A 15,192-nucleotide genomic window follows, 5' to 3' on the forward strand; every position below is an offset into this window, starting at 1 on the left:
CTCCACGTGCCTGCGGCTGCCATGCTGCCATTCGCAGGGAGGGCGGCGGGTCGGACATGCGCTGACTGTGGCCTTTTCCGTGTATATCTTTGCAGTTTGTTTATTTCAGCAGACAAAAGTAGTACGGAAAATAAGAAATTTAAGGAACTTAATCTACATCAACAACTGCAAGCGACATAATTTGCAGGCTTCATGCTGAAAGTGGGACCTTGTTTAAAAAGCAGGAAAACATCATGTTAAAGGGATTAGGCTTCCCACCCCACATACTGACTCTTGATTCGTCATGTTTTTGTTATTTAATGTCATCTGAAGTAAAGAAAAATTGAAACGATCACTATGAGTTTTCCTGTTCACCTTTATATTTTGCAATGCCAGTTTAAATGCAAATATAAGCACATTTAACTTGTATGTGGAAACACCAAAATTATGGACAATTCATATCTTAAGGCTCCCAAACCGGGGTAGGCAAAAGTAGGTTTACAGTTGTGCACATGCAAGTTTATTCTTGTATTAATTATCGTATTATTTGTATTAGAACTGTAAACCTACTTTTGCTTGCCCCATAAACTCAGTCAGTGGACATGCTGTAGAAATTGAACCCTAACTCGCTCTTTTTAAAAAAAATATATTTTTATTTGAGAGGAAGGGAGGAAAGATAGAAATTTCAATGACGAGACTCATTGACTGGCTGCCTCCTGCATGCCCCCCCACTGGGGACCAAGCCTGCAACCAAGGCATGTGCTCCGCAGGCTGACGCTCTATCCACTGAGCCAAACAGGCTAGGGTGAACCCTCACTCTCGACAGGCACACATTCTGCCTGATGGGCAAAGACTGACAGGAAAGGGGATAGAGGGCTGCTCTCCTTCCCTTTCCTTCTGTGTTGTCATTGTCAGTAAGTGGTTGCCTAATACAGGGAAGTAACGCACATAAGAGAGAATATTGTAGGGCTCCTTGGTTGTTCCTGTTTCTTAGATGCTTCCACTTGCCAACCTTATGACTTAGAAGCAGACATAACACGCTTACCGTGTGTGTGTAGAAGTGGAAAAATTTCCTTCTTCCCTTCTGGGTTCTTTAGCCTAATAATCAAATTCACAGAAGACAGATTGACAGGAGAAAAACATTTTTAATTTTGTACATACGAAAGCACCAACAAAGATAAGATCCAAAGGCAGTTGAGGCTTGTCTGTCACCCTGAGCTGAGGAATGGGGGGGCGGATGGGGCCTGTGCTCCAGGGGAAGGTGATTCGCAGGAAGATAAGGGCAGATGCTTGGTTCTGAGGGTTGCCCTGTCCTACATAAAGGTCACCCAGGTAAAAGTTACCTCTCTTCATAGCTCTCTTTCTAGGACAGGCCCACAATAAAAATTTTAGGTAGTTAAGGGAGCGGTTAAACTTTTTCCTGAGTCTGCTGGGTCTCGATTTCCTTCAGCTCAAAATAATTCACATGCCAAAGTGGCCCGTTTTGGGGTGGCCTACTCTGCTCCCCTTCATATTCTGAGCCTCAGTGAACTCCCAAGACTCATGGGCCCACTGAAATCTGTGCTGATGGGGAACACAAATGCTCGATACAACAGGGGGGCAAAGAAACACAGATATGTCCTCTGCTCAGGCACAGGGCCCACTCTCCTATTTAACTCACTCACAAAGCACAAGTTTAAAGATAAAATCAGGAGTCCTAGCTGGTGCTTCTCGGTGGTCACATCGTCAGCCGGAGCATCGGCCTCAGGTTCGAATCCCAGTCAGGGGCATGCACCTGGGTTGCAGGTTGAATCCCCAGTCCAGTCAGTCAGGGCATGTGCGGGAAGCAACCAATCGATGTTTCTCTCTCACATGGATGCTTCTCGATGCCTCTCTCTCTCCTTCTCCCCCTCCCCCTCCTCCGCCTTCCCTTCCACTTTCTAAAAACCTATGGGGAAAGATAGCCTTGGGTGACCATTAATAAAAACCACCAAAAGATACAATGAAGAATTTCCAGGCTGGACAACGGCACCAAGCCCAGCTCGGGGCCTTCCGGGCACAGCCACCACCTCTGAGGTGAGACCTGCACATGACTCACCGGGGACAGACGGGGAAGGCAGCTGTGCAGGTGCCTCAGACAAACAGGTGATACATGTTGGGAAAATCTCACCTGGAATTCGAATCGTATCAAGCACAGGGGAAACTACACTGTGGGAAAGCCTATGTTCAGCGCTCCCAGCTTTCAGGACACGGGAGAACCCAGGTCGGGAGAACGGTGTCACTGTAGTAAGTGCGAGAAAACCTAATTTTGTTGCTCCCCTGAAACTCCCCGCCAGAGTGAAGAATGCAGGAAAGCTTCTATCGAAAGCACTGGCCTCGCCCAGCATCTGAGAATCCAAGGAGATCAACTCCACGCATGTGATGAGAGTGGGAGAGGTTCCAGGTGGCTCAACTCTGAGAAGGCACCGGACCGCCCGCACGGCTGCACGCTCTGGCAGTTTCACTAGGAATTCAGGAACAAGAAGATGCCATGGGGATGAGCAAGAGAAGCTTGAAGGTCTTGTCCTCTGGACATGGCAATTTTTCCAAGTCAAACCCTCCTATGGAGATGATCCTTTAGACCAACAGTCATAAACCTTCTCTGCGGCGGCCAGATGCCCTGGGGAAATGGCTTAACCGTTTCTCTAGATGAGCAGCTGAATCCTTTTTACCTCATAATCTTGTAACTGTTGACAAGTTACTGAACTCCTTGTAACTCAAAAATTTCTCCAATGAAATAAGGATAATAGCCACTCTACTATTCACCAGGATATTACAGGATAAATGGGAACACGGGCAAGGCATTTAGAATAGACGCATTTCTGTTCTGATTTAAAGTTTCAGAGGCTTTGTTGTTGGTACCGACTCCCTCTGCCCTCCTCACTTGTCCGTGGCCAGTCGAGAGGCCCCAGAACTGCAGTCTCTGTCCTCTCAGCCCAGGAAGGTGTCCACAAACACACAGCACACGTGGCAGGAGGGTTCCCGTTACAGGACTGCATCTGTCGCCTCCAGATCTAGGTTCCCTCCCACTTGAACACATTGCTCACCTCTGACCCCACCTCTTGCCTCATTTCCTTCCACACCCCTCCTTCCTGTTGGAATCTCTGACTCCAGCCTCTTGCCTCATTTCCTTCCACACCCCTCCTTCCTGTTGGAATCTCTGACTCCAGCCTCTTGCCTCATTTCCTGCCACACCCCTCCTTCCTGTTGGAATCTCTGACTCCAGCCTCTTGCCTCATTTCCTTCCACACCCCTCCTTCCTGTTGGAATCTCCGACTCCAGCCTCTTGCCTCATTTCCTTCCACACCCCTCCTTCCTGTTGGAATCTCCGACTCCAGCCTCTTGCCTTGGGTGTACTTCCGGGCAGGACCCTGATGCAGATCACACCCGACCTGTCGGAGGGCCAGCACTGCCGAGTCCCCTTCCACACACCCTCCAGCTCTGCGCTCGGCCGCCTTCGTGTGCAGAACCACGACGTGGGGCTGAGGACGACTCTCTCCCGGCCCCCCCCCCCCCCCCCCCCCCGTGATCAGGGTTATTTTCTAAGAAGGTCCTTTGTTGCCCTCTCTCCACCGCTGGGCTAACCTATTTATTTGCTTCCCCCAGCTCTGCTCCATGTCGGGCTTGGCAGCCGAGCCTTTGAGAAAGCAGAGAGGCCAGACCACAGGCAGGACCACACACTCAGGACAGAGGGAGGAGAGACGCCGGCTATTTCCTTAGCATTCCCGATGAACTTAAGTCCCTCACGTGAATAGGCTTTCCCTCTTGTGAATTCTCCGATGTTGGCTGAGGTGCGAGCTCTGGCTGAAGGCTCTCCCGCACTCGCTGCACGCATAGGGTTTCTCTCCAGTGTGCACTCTCAGGTGTCGAATGAGGTGTGAGCTCACCCTGAAGGTTTTCCCACACTCACTGCACACACAGGGTTTCTCTCTGGTGTGGATTCTCTGATGCAGGATGAGGTGTGAGTTCAGGCTGAAGGCTCTTCCACATTCTTTGCATTCAAAGGGTCTCTCCCCAGAGTGGACTCTCTGGTGTCTAATGAGATCTGATCTCCCGCCAAAGCCTTTGCCACACTCGTTGCACTCATAGGGTCTCTCTCCAGTGTGGGTTTTCTGGTGTCTGGTAAGCTTTGAGCTGTGCCTGAAAGCTTTCCCACACTCACTACATTGATGGGTTTTCTCTCCGCTGAAAACTGCTGCCTGTTTAATAAGGTTTGAGTGCTTGAGAGATTTTCCACGTTGGGGAGTCTTTTCTCCAACATGAATTTTTTGATGCATAATAAAACCCGAATTCCACTGCAGACTTTGGTCATAGGTACTGTGTTTACAAGATCTGTGGTGTGTAAACTCATTTGGGTTCAGGTTTATGCGTCTGCCACATCCATTCTGACTTATTATTTCACCTGAAAGTATATTTTTGTGGGTGAGGATTTTGCTAAAACCTCCGTCCTGAGCAGACGATGGTCTCCGAGACTCCCCAGGCCCGTTTTCCTGTTGCCGCTTTACCTGGCCCGCAGACTTGGAGACGTCCCAAGGCTGAGCAGACTCCTCTGATGCAAATGTCAGAGGTGGTCCTGACACAATTCTCTGTGAGCCTGTGTTTTCATGAACGTCAAGACTTGACAGAGACACGTTGTTTTCACTCTCATGACCTAAAATGACAATAATGACAGAAGAGGTTTGCTGAGCTGGAAGAAAATAAATTGTTCAGATACACCCAAGACAGTTACAAATTGGTACCTCATTTGGCCATTCCAAAAACATGGCCTTTCAAAAGAGAGGCATGAACCACACAGAAGAACAGGGCCAGTACAAGCTGGCCCTGTGTGCAGTGGGTGGCAGAGAGAGGAGACACCCACCAGGATGAGCAGATGAAACAGAAAAGCCTGGGGAGAGGAGCTTCGCCAGCAGGAACAGGAGGGGAAGACAAGTAGGAACAAAGAACTCCGAGTGGGACTGAGGGACCCAGGGGGGCTCTGGATCTAGGATACACGTCTACGCTGAGGCTTAGAGGAAGAAGGGGAGGCACCATCTCCAAAGAAAGCAGATGAGGATGCAGATGCGTGAGAAAAGTAAAGTTGTAAATGACTCCGGAGTGTGCGTACACAGAGCTGAAAGCATCCGTCCGTCCATCCATCCATCCACTTCTGGTTGGCAAAGAAAAGGACCACCCACAGCTATTGGGACAGTCTAAGAAGGGAGAGCCCCATCCCTCCATCCACGGACACAGCTTTACCCAAGTTCAGTGGGAGAGAGGGTTCTGAAGAAGCCTGAAGGTCCTTGATGTCCACTGGCGGGAGCTGGTCAGTAAATGCTGGTCCAGGAGATGCAACCTTCCTCCTGAATATTTCCTGTCCATGTCCAGGGACTGGAACCTGAGAACAAAGTACATCTGGACTTAGGAGAGAGTCCCTGTTAGAATCAAACATCTCCCCAAACAAAGAGAACCTCCTGTAGGAACACAAACTGGGGAAGGAAGAATCAAGTCTGACTCAACAGTGAGATATGGCATAAACCAAACAGAGAGCAAAGGAGACATAAATGCATCCTGAACTGGGAGCTCAGCTCTCCCACTGTGGGACGCCCTCCGTTCTGGAGGCCTTAGCCGCCCAGCGTCCCTGTACCTGGAGCACTGCTTCGCCGCTGCCTCTCTCGTCTTCCAGCACTGCCACCACCTCCTCCCCGCTCTGCGGGCGCTGCTCTCGCACCAGGGCCTGCAGCTCCGCGGGCAGGATGCTCAGAAGCTGCTCCAGCACCAGCAGCTCCAGCATCTGCTCCTTGCTGTGCGTCTCGGGCTGCAGCCACAGCCCGCAGAGCTCACGGAGCCGGTGCAGTGCCTGGCGGGGCCCAGGAGCGTCATGGTAGCTGAAATGCCTGAACAGCTGCCGGCACAGCTCCTGCTTGAGAAAATCACTTCTCCCTGAGCCAGCGTCCTGCCCCCAGACAAAATCTTCCTCCACCTTCACTCTCAGAAGCCCTTCATCCTCCTGAGGATTCTGAGCTGCAGCTTTCTTGAATTCTGTCATCATCTTGGGATAGAATGAATGATCACAAAACCCACTTCTGCCTTGTGAAGGGTCTTTTAGTTTCAAGAGCTCTCCTGGAGAGTAAAAAAGAGTTACTATTATTGTCTAGAAAGACCACATTATGGAACTAGTCATTTTCTATTACACAAAGAGGTACTGGGCGTTTACTCTGTGGAAATACTGAAACGCCTGCGTTGGGAATACAACTGCTACATAATTCCTACCTCAACGCAGTTTAACATTCAAACTTACAAGCAAGACAATTTAGGGAGCATTTGAAATCCTGCTCCTAGCATATTCCATAAGTTTGCCTCCAGTCAACTCATAAAAAACACACACACCACCAAGGTGATTTAAATGAGCATTTAAATATAAATACAACACAAGACTGAATGTTAACATGCCACATGCAATTAAATTATTTCTATGTGCCCTAGCCAGTTTGGCTCAGTGGATAGAGCGTCAGCCTGCGGACTGAAGGGTCCTAGGTTTGATTCCGGCCAACGGCACATGCCCAGGTTGTGGGCTCGAGCCCCAGTAGGGGGTGTGCAGGAGACTCCAATCAATGATTCTCTCTCATCATTGATGTTTCTATCTCCCTCTCCCTTCCTCTCTGAGATCAATAAAGATATATTTTTTAAAAAATTATTTCTAAGTTATACAGACAATAATAGAAGAGCTTCAGAAAATTGCTTTTAAATGGCCAATTCCACATAGGAAAATGTTCTGTGCTTCTCATTGGGTGACAAAGGACCACCTGCAGCTATTGGGGCCGTTTGAGAAGAGGGTCCCTGTCCCTGCCCTCCAGCGACATGACCTCACTGACGTCCAGGGGTAGAGGGGGTTCTGGGGGTGCAGAGGGCACAGGAGTCAGCAATGGTCAGGGAAAGCCACTGAAAACAAGCTTCTGAAGAATGGGGGGCACCTGGAGGGGATGTGGGAGAGACAGGAAATGACAAGCAACCGACCAAGTGGTTAACAGCAGGGACACAGAGCTGGGAAAGCAAGTTGGACAGGTCTGTCCAAGGACATGACAGGAGCACAGGCCCTGCCCTGGAAGCCTCTGACGTCAGGTGCCTGGAGCAGACTTTCTCCCTTAGGCACTGGGCAGCCAGGAACAGCTCGTGGGAAGAATGGCCTCCCATCAGGTCCGTGTCTGCCTTCCTAGTCCCACAGTCTGTCCAGGTCTTGGACACTAAGTTCAACCATCTCACCAATAAAATAAAAGCCAGCAACGTAACTTTCGTATCTGTCTTCTGTGAGTCTAGTGATTGACTATCACTTCCTCAAGACCTGTGAGCACGCGGGCATGGTCCGTCTGGTTTCTGAACTGAAAACCGCAATGACAGGAAATCAGAGGCGCAGCCTGGAGGGCACAATAGTGAAATGCAAACATCAGTGTTTCAGGTCTGTCCACTGAACATTCCACCAATGTAGCTCCTGACTGCACCGCTGACAAGCACTTTATTAACAACGAGAGGCACGGTGCACGAAATCTGTGCACGGGTAGGGTCCCTAGGCCTGGCCGGCAATCAGGGCCAACCTGTGGGGGGACCGGTGGGGCAATCAGGGCCCTCACTCGCCCCCCACCTCCAGTCGGGGCCTGAGGGCTGAGCTGCCCTGGTAGTCAGTGAGAGCCATAGCGACCAGTCGGTCTGCCGGTTTGCACATTAGGGCTTTATTATGTAGGATGTTAACACCCCCGAAGCACTGGGCTCCGAGAAGTCTGCGTTTAGAGCTGGGCGGCGGCCTGATTGCCACGTGGGGCTCTGTCACAGCAGATTCCTGGGCCCGGCTCCCGGGCTCCGGGGCGCTGACTTGGTTACTGTGAGGGGCGCCTGGGAATCTGGGTTCTGACGTGTGGCTATAAAGAACTGAAGGGGAGCGTTTGAGTTTGCAAGAAATTTGAAAACAGTTGAAGAGAAATAACATAAAACACCTGGATGTAAAGCACTTAAATAACATGAGACGCCGCGAGTGTTGAAAGCTTCAGTACTAAACACGCTGTACGATGGAGGCCCAATACCCTGACCCCGAGAGGCGGGAGCGACGCCTGCCTGTGGACATGTGGACACGGGCCGCCACCATTTCCTGGGGGGGGGGGGGGGGGGGCGGGGAGGGGTTCCACATCTGTTCGCTTATTGGATAAAAGTGGAAATGAGGGAAGCTTCCGAAGCTTTGTGTTTTGAAAATCCTACATTTAAGATGATAATGACATATCCTTTGGAAAAACACTTCCACCCCATGTCACGAGATCGTCATGGAGAGGAGGCAGGAATGGAAGGACGGCGAGACCACAGAACGGGCGATGGAGACCAGCCCGGGCCAACCCCGAGCCCAGAGACGAGGTCCCGGCTCACAGAACCTGGGAAAGTCTGCGCGCCGGACCCGAGGACGGACATGGGAGGGGTCAGACCTGCGCGGCTGAGACCGGCCCGGCCTGGTCCCTGGACGAGGTGACGCTTCCGGGGCGTCGTCACTCAGCGCGGGGGCCGAGGGCCCGGCTCGCCCTCCAGCCCCCCGGCCGAGCGGCGGCTGCACCCCCGGCATCTCCTGGGGAAAGGCCGCCGGCAGGTGTCTCCTCGCTTCGCACCGTGGGAAACAGCCCGCACGCCAGGCCCTCGGCCGCTTTAAACGTCTCACTAGCTTCGGGCTCATAAACATCCCGCGCGACCCCGCGAAGCCCGCGTCCGGGAGAAACCGACGGGCAGAGCGACGTCGGGAGACGAGGGACCGACCGCCCGGGACGGAGGGGGCCGAGTCGGCGTGGCGCCGCGCAGCCCCGCCCTCGGGACTCGCTCACTCGCAGTAACTGCGAGAACTTCCGACGCGAGGGCCGCGGCGACTCCTGCGGGAAGCGGGCGCCCGGGGCCGGCTGCGGGCGAAAGCCGCGGACCCGGAGCAGGCACCACCCCCGCGGTCTCCCCACGGCCGGGCCACTCCGCGCCCGGGAGCCCCCGGAACCCGCCGACTGCAGGACGGCCCGCCTCTCCTGGCCACGCCCTCGTCCCTCCGGAGACGCTAGCGCGCTGGTAACTATGGAAACCACATGCTCCCCTCCAAAGGGGCGGGTGCGAATGCCCTCTGGACGCCGAACCCAGTTCCCCCTTCCCTCGGGACCCTCCGAGTTCGGGAGGGAACATGCGGGGACTGTGTATTTGCAGGAGACAAAGGGCCGGTCACCCGGATCCCCAAGCCCGGACTCACCTCTCCCACGGGACTGGTTCCGATCGGACACTTCCGGGGGAAGGACAGCGTCGCGCCACCTGTCCACGTTTCCGTCTACGGACACTTCTGAGTCTGCGCGGAAGACACGCCAGCTTTGGACTGCGATTCCCAGAAGCCTCCGGGTCTCCTCGGCGCTCGGACTCCATTTCCCAGGCATCTCGGCCCCGGTCCTGAAATCCTCGGAGCTTGAAAGAGGCGGAGTCTGCTCTCGGCTTGGCGGCGTCGTGGACGGGCGCTCCTGGCGCAGCCGCAGGGCCTCCGCCTGGGTCGGGCTGGGAAGTCCAACCCCACGTGGTGGACGCAGCGCGCACTTGACCTTTGCAAAGCCTTCCCGGACTTTCCGGACCCTCCATCCATTCCCACCCCCTGCCTTTCCTTGCATTACTTTTGGCTTTACATTGTATCTTTTTGATCTGTCATTGCTTTGATAATGTGTCTTAGTGTTTATAGGTTTTCCACTTCAAATCCATCATTTTGCAAAGCAAATTCACCCTTTTGCAAAATCCTCAGTTACTTCAAATATTTTTTTGCGAATTTCTCCGAAGATTACTGTGGAAAATGGATGAAGATAATTTGGAGGATGTGTGGTTGGTTTTGGACAATGTAAGCCTCCACAAACCCAGGAAGTACGGTGATCTCATTGGTGAGACGAGGCATTCCCTGCTATTCCTGCCAGCATATCGCCAATGATGAGGCCCACTGAAGGAGTTTTTTCAAGGGTTAAGTTCTGCGCGAGAAATATTTGGCAGATCCTTCAAACCATGAATGTTTAACAAATGTTATTAATCATTCTGTAGCGACCGTTACTCCAGAAGATTATCCTAATTTATAAATATGTATATGAAATTGCCACAAGCAGCGACAGGAGAACCATTATAAGGGACATTATAAGTAAATAAGTATTTCTGACGTTAAAAAGTATTTTATATTTATTACTATACCAGTATACATGCAATAAAACATTTTAGCAACTTTGCTTATGATTTATTTTTGTTACAAAGCTTTTGAAGTCATTTTAGTAGAAAAGTTTGCTTTGCAAAAGCATGAATTAGCTTTACGAAAGGATGAATTTGATTTGCAAAAGGCTGAATTTGAAGTGGAAAGCCTGTAGGTCAGCGGTTCTCAACCTGTGGGTCGCAACCCCTTTGGGGGTCGGACGACCCTTTCACAGGGGTTGCCTAAGACCATCAGAAGACACATATATTATTACATATTGTTTTTGTGACTAATCACTGTGCTTTCATTATGTTCAATTTGTAACAATGAAAATACATCCTGCATATCAGATATTTACATTACGATTCATAACAGTAGCAAAATTAAAGTTATGAAGTAGCAACGAAAATAGTTTTATGGTTGGGGGTCCCCACAACATGAGGAACTGTATTAAAGGGTCGCAGTATTGGGAAGGTTGAGAACCACTGCTGTAGAGGATGGAAGATCCAAAGATCTTTGACATACGAGAAAGGACTTGCTTATAGACTGGAGGGAAGGGAATGCTCCAGCGGTGAAATGAAAGTGCAGAAAAGAAACAAGAAAGGGAGGAGCTGAAAAGAAAAAGTATTCAGTCCACGAGGGACGGTTCAGCAAGAGTTCATAGCAACAGAACGAGAGGATGTGAGCGCAGAGGCTGGCGGTCAGGGACTTGGAAGGCAGCTTGTTCTTTCTTTTCTTTCTTTAATACTAGAGGCCTGGTGCACAAAATTCATGCACTGGGGTGGGGAGTGTCCCTCAGCCCAGCCTGCACCCTCTCCAATCTGGGACCCCTCGAGGGATGTCTGAATGCCGGTTTGCCTAAATCCGGGACTGCTGGCTCCCAACCGCTCACGTGCCTGCCTGCCTGATTGCCCCTAACTGCTTCTGCCTGCCAGCCTGATCACCCCCTAACCACTCCCCTGCCAGCCTGATCGATGCCTAACTGCTCTCCTGCTGGCCCAATCGTCCCCAATTGCCCTCCCCTGCAGGCCTGGTTGCCTCTAAATGCCCTCCCCTGCAGGCCTGGTTGCCCCCAACTGCCCTCCCCTGCTGGCCCAGTCACCCCCAACTGCCCTCCCCTGCTGGCCCAGTCACCCCCAATTGCCTCCCCTGCAAGCCTGGTCCCCCCCAACTGCCCTCCCCTGCTGGCCTGATCACCCACAACTGCGCTCCACTGCAGGCCTGGTCCCCCACAACTGCCCTCCCCTGCCGGCCATCTTGTGGCAGCCATCTTTGACCACATGGGGCCCGCTATCTTGTGCAAGGGCATGAGAGTCAATTTGCATATTACCTCTTTATTATATAGGCTATTTGTACTGATTTCAGAGAGGAAGGGAGAGGGAGACAGAAACATCAATGATGAGAATCATTAATTGATTCCCTGCACATCCCCTACTTGGGATGGAGTCTGTAACCTGGGCATTTGCCCTGACTGGGAATTGAACCGTGACCTCCTGATTCATAGGTTGACGCTCAGCCCTTGAGCTGCAGTGGCAGGGCAGGAGTTTGTTCTTTCTGATGCTTCTTTTCACTGTGAAATAAGAAGAAGGGATCTCAATATTCCCTCCTCCCCCTAGGAATCACAATCTTATTACACTTCAAGTATATTAAAGCAATGGAATATGCAAACTACTAAAAGTGTCAGAAGGATTTATTTAATTTCATGCTGCAATTTAATTTCTTTAATTAGGATAACTATTCACAGCCTATTTATCTTAGTATTTGTTTATCATGTTAACTGGAATATTCTATCCTGCTTTTCCTAATTCTCTCTTACTATCATTTTCTTTCTACACATTAAATAATATGGAATTTGTGAAAATGCACAGCAGGCTTTCGTGCACATCACAAGCACTCCCTAAGTGTTTTATGATTGCTTCCGTTTTCTCAGTAAATTGGGGCATAAAGTTTATCAGCTGAGAATGAGAGTGAGCAAGGAGGTATTGGTGATCTTAGGAACTAGAAGAAGAGGTGAAATAGTTATTCATGAAAGTGGAAAGGGAAGGGTTGAGGAAGTATAATACAATAGCCTGGCAACACTAAGAGTTTCCTTGAGGTATGTGGGCGTATATTTAAAATGAAACTGAGTTTTCTCCAGTCTTATTCAGCTGCATTAGGAGCGGTACAGGGTTGACAAGTTGTGATATTGCAAATGTTGGCTAAGGAGAAAAAGAAGGATAGGATTGAGGCGAGTAAGAAAAAGTGGCAAACTCAATGGGTGGGAGAGGTTGGATGGTAAAGAGTAAGTCAGCTGGAAAAATAAAAGTTGTTGCTTGACAGGGATGTTAGGAGTTGGGACTATGAAGAGGATTCAGGTGGTCAAGTCAGAAGTTTAAGCATCACCCGTGAGCCAGTCCTTTTCCTCATTGTTTGCGTGGGATCCATACTCCGTGGGTTTATCCTCCTCGGTATCTCGATATTTTTTAAATTTGTTTTTACTTTCCATTGCCATGGCTCACCCAAGTTACTACAATGATTTCCTAACTTCTCTCTTAGCCTCAAGCCTGTTCCCCTCACATTGATTCCCACGTGCCAGTGAGAAGGCTGGCACAAAAGTGTAAGTCTGTTAATGGCACATCCCAGTTTAAACCAGAGCAGGGACTCACTTCTGCCCGAGCCCTCCACTGCGATCGTTGCAAAGTTTAAACTGTTCACAGGGCTCACAACTCCCTGCAAAATCACTCCAACCAATGCAAAACTTTCTTCACATTTTATGTCATTTGAGATTTATCCATTTAGGCATTTTCTGTACTGTACTATATACCTTTGTATGAACAGACCACAGGGCACTAATCAGGGCTCTTACTGATATCCATTCAGGTGCCTTCCAGTTCTCTGCTATTACAGGTAAAGCAGACATAACATTCTGGTTATCTCTTGAGTATATGTGGGAGAGGGTTTCCATATGCATGAAATTTATCAGACACAGAGATGAGGAAAATAAGACCTTTTTTTTGGGGGGGGGGGGGTTACTAGCAGCCTGACTCTGTACCTAGTTAACCAGTATCCCTAGTGCACATTCCTGTTGCCTATAATCAGGTCACTGCCTCTTCCTTACTTATCTGGACCTGCAAGACCTATTTACCTAAATACTCACATTTTCCAGAGGCCATAAACCATGAACCGTACACAACCCCTGGAGGGGTTCTCAGCACAGGCTTTAAGGTGTGTCTCAAATCCCCCATCCAAACACACGGGGCTTTTTGCAGAGCCTGCAAAAGGTCTGGAAGTCTGATCCATATTTGGGGGACAAAGAAACCAAGGGGTATGAAGAGAAAGCTTCCTCCATATTGGCTTGCTCAGGATTTGGAAACAGGCTCCCCTGAGTCACGGTACTAGTACATCTGGAAATAAATGGGTTTTTCCTGTATCTCCGGGTACTCCTGTGTATTTTTCAGTCTCCTGGTAAATTCTGCAACAACAGTATATGTGAGTCTTCAATTTTATTATATATCACCTGTTTCGATAGATTTATATTTCCCCATTTTATTTATTTTTAACCCACATATGCATAGTGGTCAAAAACTACGAAATGTTCACTAATGGTAGAGATACAGGAAGAAGAAATTAGGTATAGTCACCATTTCATTGTCCATATGATGTCCATACTTTTGCTCTCAGAATTTACTCCATCAAAAATTACTTATCCCTATTTTTGTTTCAAAATGTCCTTTGAAAAAGGCAGCGAGTCTTCCCAGAGCCTACTTACTGTACTCTATACATTAACTGATATCGTCAACAACTATTGATTACCTATGTATGAACACTTTGCAAGCAGCAGGGCAGTGAACACAATACTGATGGGAAGTGGAAACATCATGGAGTGGAAGCAAGGAGCCACTAACAAACACAGGAGAATAAAAACTAGTGGCCCTGGGAGAGACCAGCTCTGCTCCATGCTCAGCGAGGTCCCTGCTGGGTAAAATGCCATCCTGAAGGGAGGGCTGGCGCTCCAGGGATGTTTGGAAAGTTGGGACTTGATGGTGCAGAGGATATTGCTGGGGGAACCCAGGGCTGTTGAGCGTCTCTGAGGCTGAGTGCCTGGTGCCCACCCCCCTCGCTCCCATGGCAATCAGCCCTTCATCAAGGTCTTCCTCTGAGACAGATAACCCTGGAGATTGCTCCACTTTATGAGTGATAATGAAACCCTTCAGGAACTTTTCATCGCGGGACACCTGCAGAGAACAGGTTAATGAGCTCCAGCTTCTCTGGGCGAGTTCCCCTGTGGACGTGGAGAAGACAAGCTGAGCTCCTTGCGAATCGTCATTCTAATGAGATCTCTACGGTTTTGTTCTTCCAACCTCCCTAAAGAACTGCAGAAGGTGGAAACTGCTCTTCTGTCACGTAGCTGTAAATATTACTCACTGACTGCATCATCCACAATCTCTTAAGACTCCCCACAGTTACCCAAGGGAATCCATGAGTCGGTGTAGCCATTGTTCAATTTTACCAGAAAGCAGAAACGGCCCTAAGAAAAACTGCTTTTGTCAATAGGTCCAAGCATTTCTCATTCCTCAGTTTATCCGACTATAATTCCATCCATCCTTTCTCATCCTGGGAACCTAACTGTCAGGGCAGATAGGTCGATTATCCGATGAACCGATGGACAGACTCTGCTTTCTTTTTACTTAGAAAACGAGAGGGGGTGGGGGATGAATTGATATCCTGCATGTTCTTCTTAGTTATTTAATTAATTTTATGTAAATGTAAAGAACTGCAAACTATTTAAAAGTAAAAAACAAAGTACTGTGATACCTGCTCTTCCTCCCAAACGTATGTGCTCCATGACATTGTCTTAGCTTAATTTAAACAAACCTAGTAGTTTGTGTAAAAATGCTTTTGATAGTACTGTGTTTGCAGGTTCCATTTGAGCCTGCTGCAGAATTTACCAGGCGACCGGAAATCACATGAGTGCTCAGAGATTCAGGAAAACCCTTTATTTAAAGCAGCACTGCCGGCTCGGGGGA

At 49.6% G+C, this 15,192-nt stretch overlaps 1 protein-coding gene across 1 annotated transcript; it reads right to left on the reverse strand.

Moving 5' to 3' along the window:
* Nucleotides 1-1,104: 1,104 nt before the first annotated feature.
* ZNF165 (zinc finger protein 165) lies at nucleotides 1,105-8,965 on the reverse strand. The gene is made up of 4 exons (XM_081111810.1): nucleotides 8,439-8,965; nucleotides 5,621-6,096; nucleotides 5,233-5,371; nucleotides 1,105-4,648 (listed from the first exon to the last, which is right to left on the reverse strand). Exons 2-4 carry the CDS (start codon nucleotides 6,023-6,025, stop codon nucleotides 3,741-3,743), a joined length of 1,452 nt encoding a protein of 483 aa, XP_080967936.1. The 5' UTR covers nucleotides 6,026-6,096; nucleotides 8,439-8,965; the 3' UTR covers nucleotides 1,105-3,740.
* Between the last annotated feature and the right edge of the window lie 6,227 nt (nucleotides 8,966-15,192).

Source organism: Myotis nattereri (assembly GCF_964212035.1).
Source record: "Myotis nattereri genome assembly, chromosome: 18".
Classification (NCBI taxonomy): domain Eukaryota; kingdom Metazoa; phylum Chordata; class Mammalia; order Chiroptera; family Vespertilionidae; genus Myotis; species Myotis nattereri.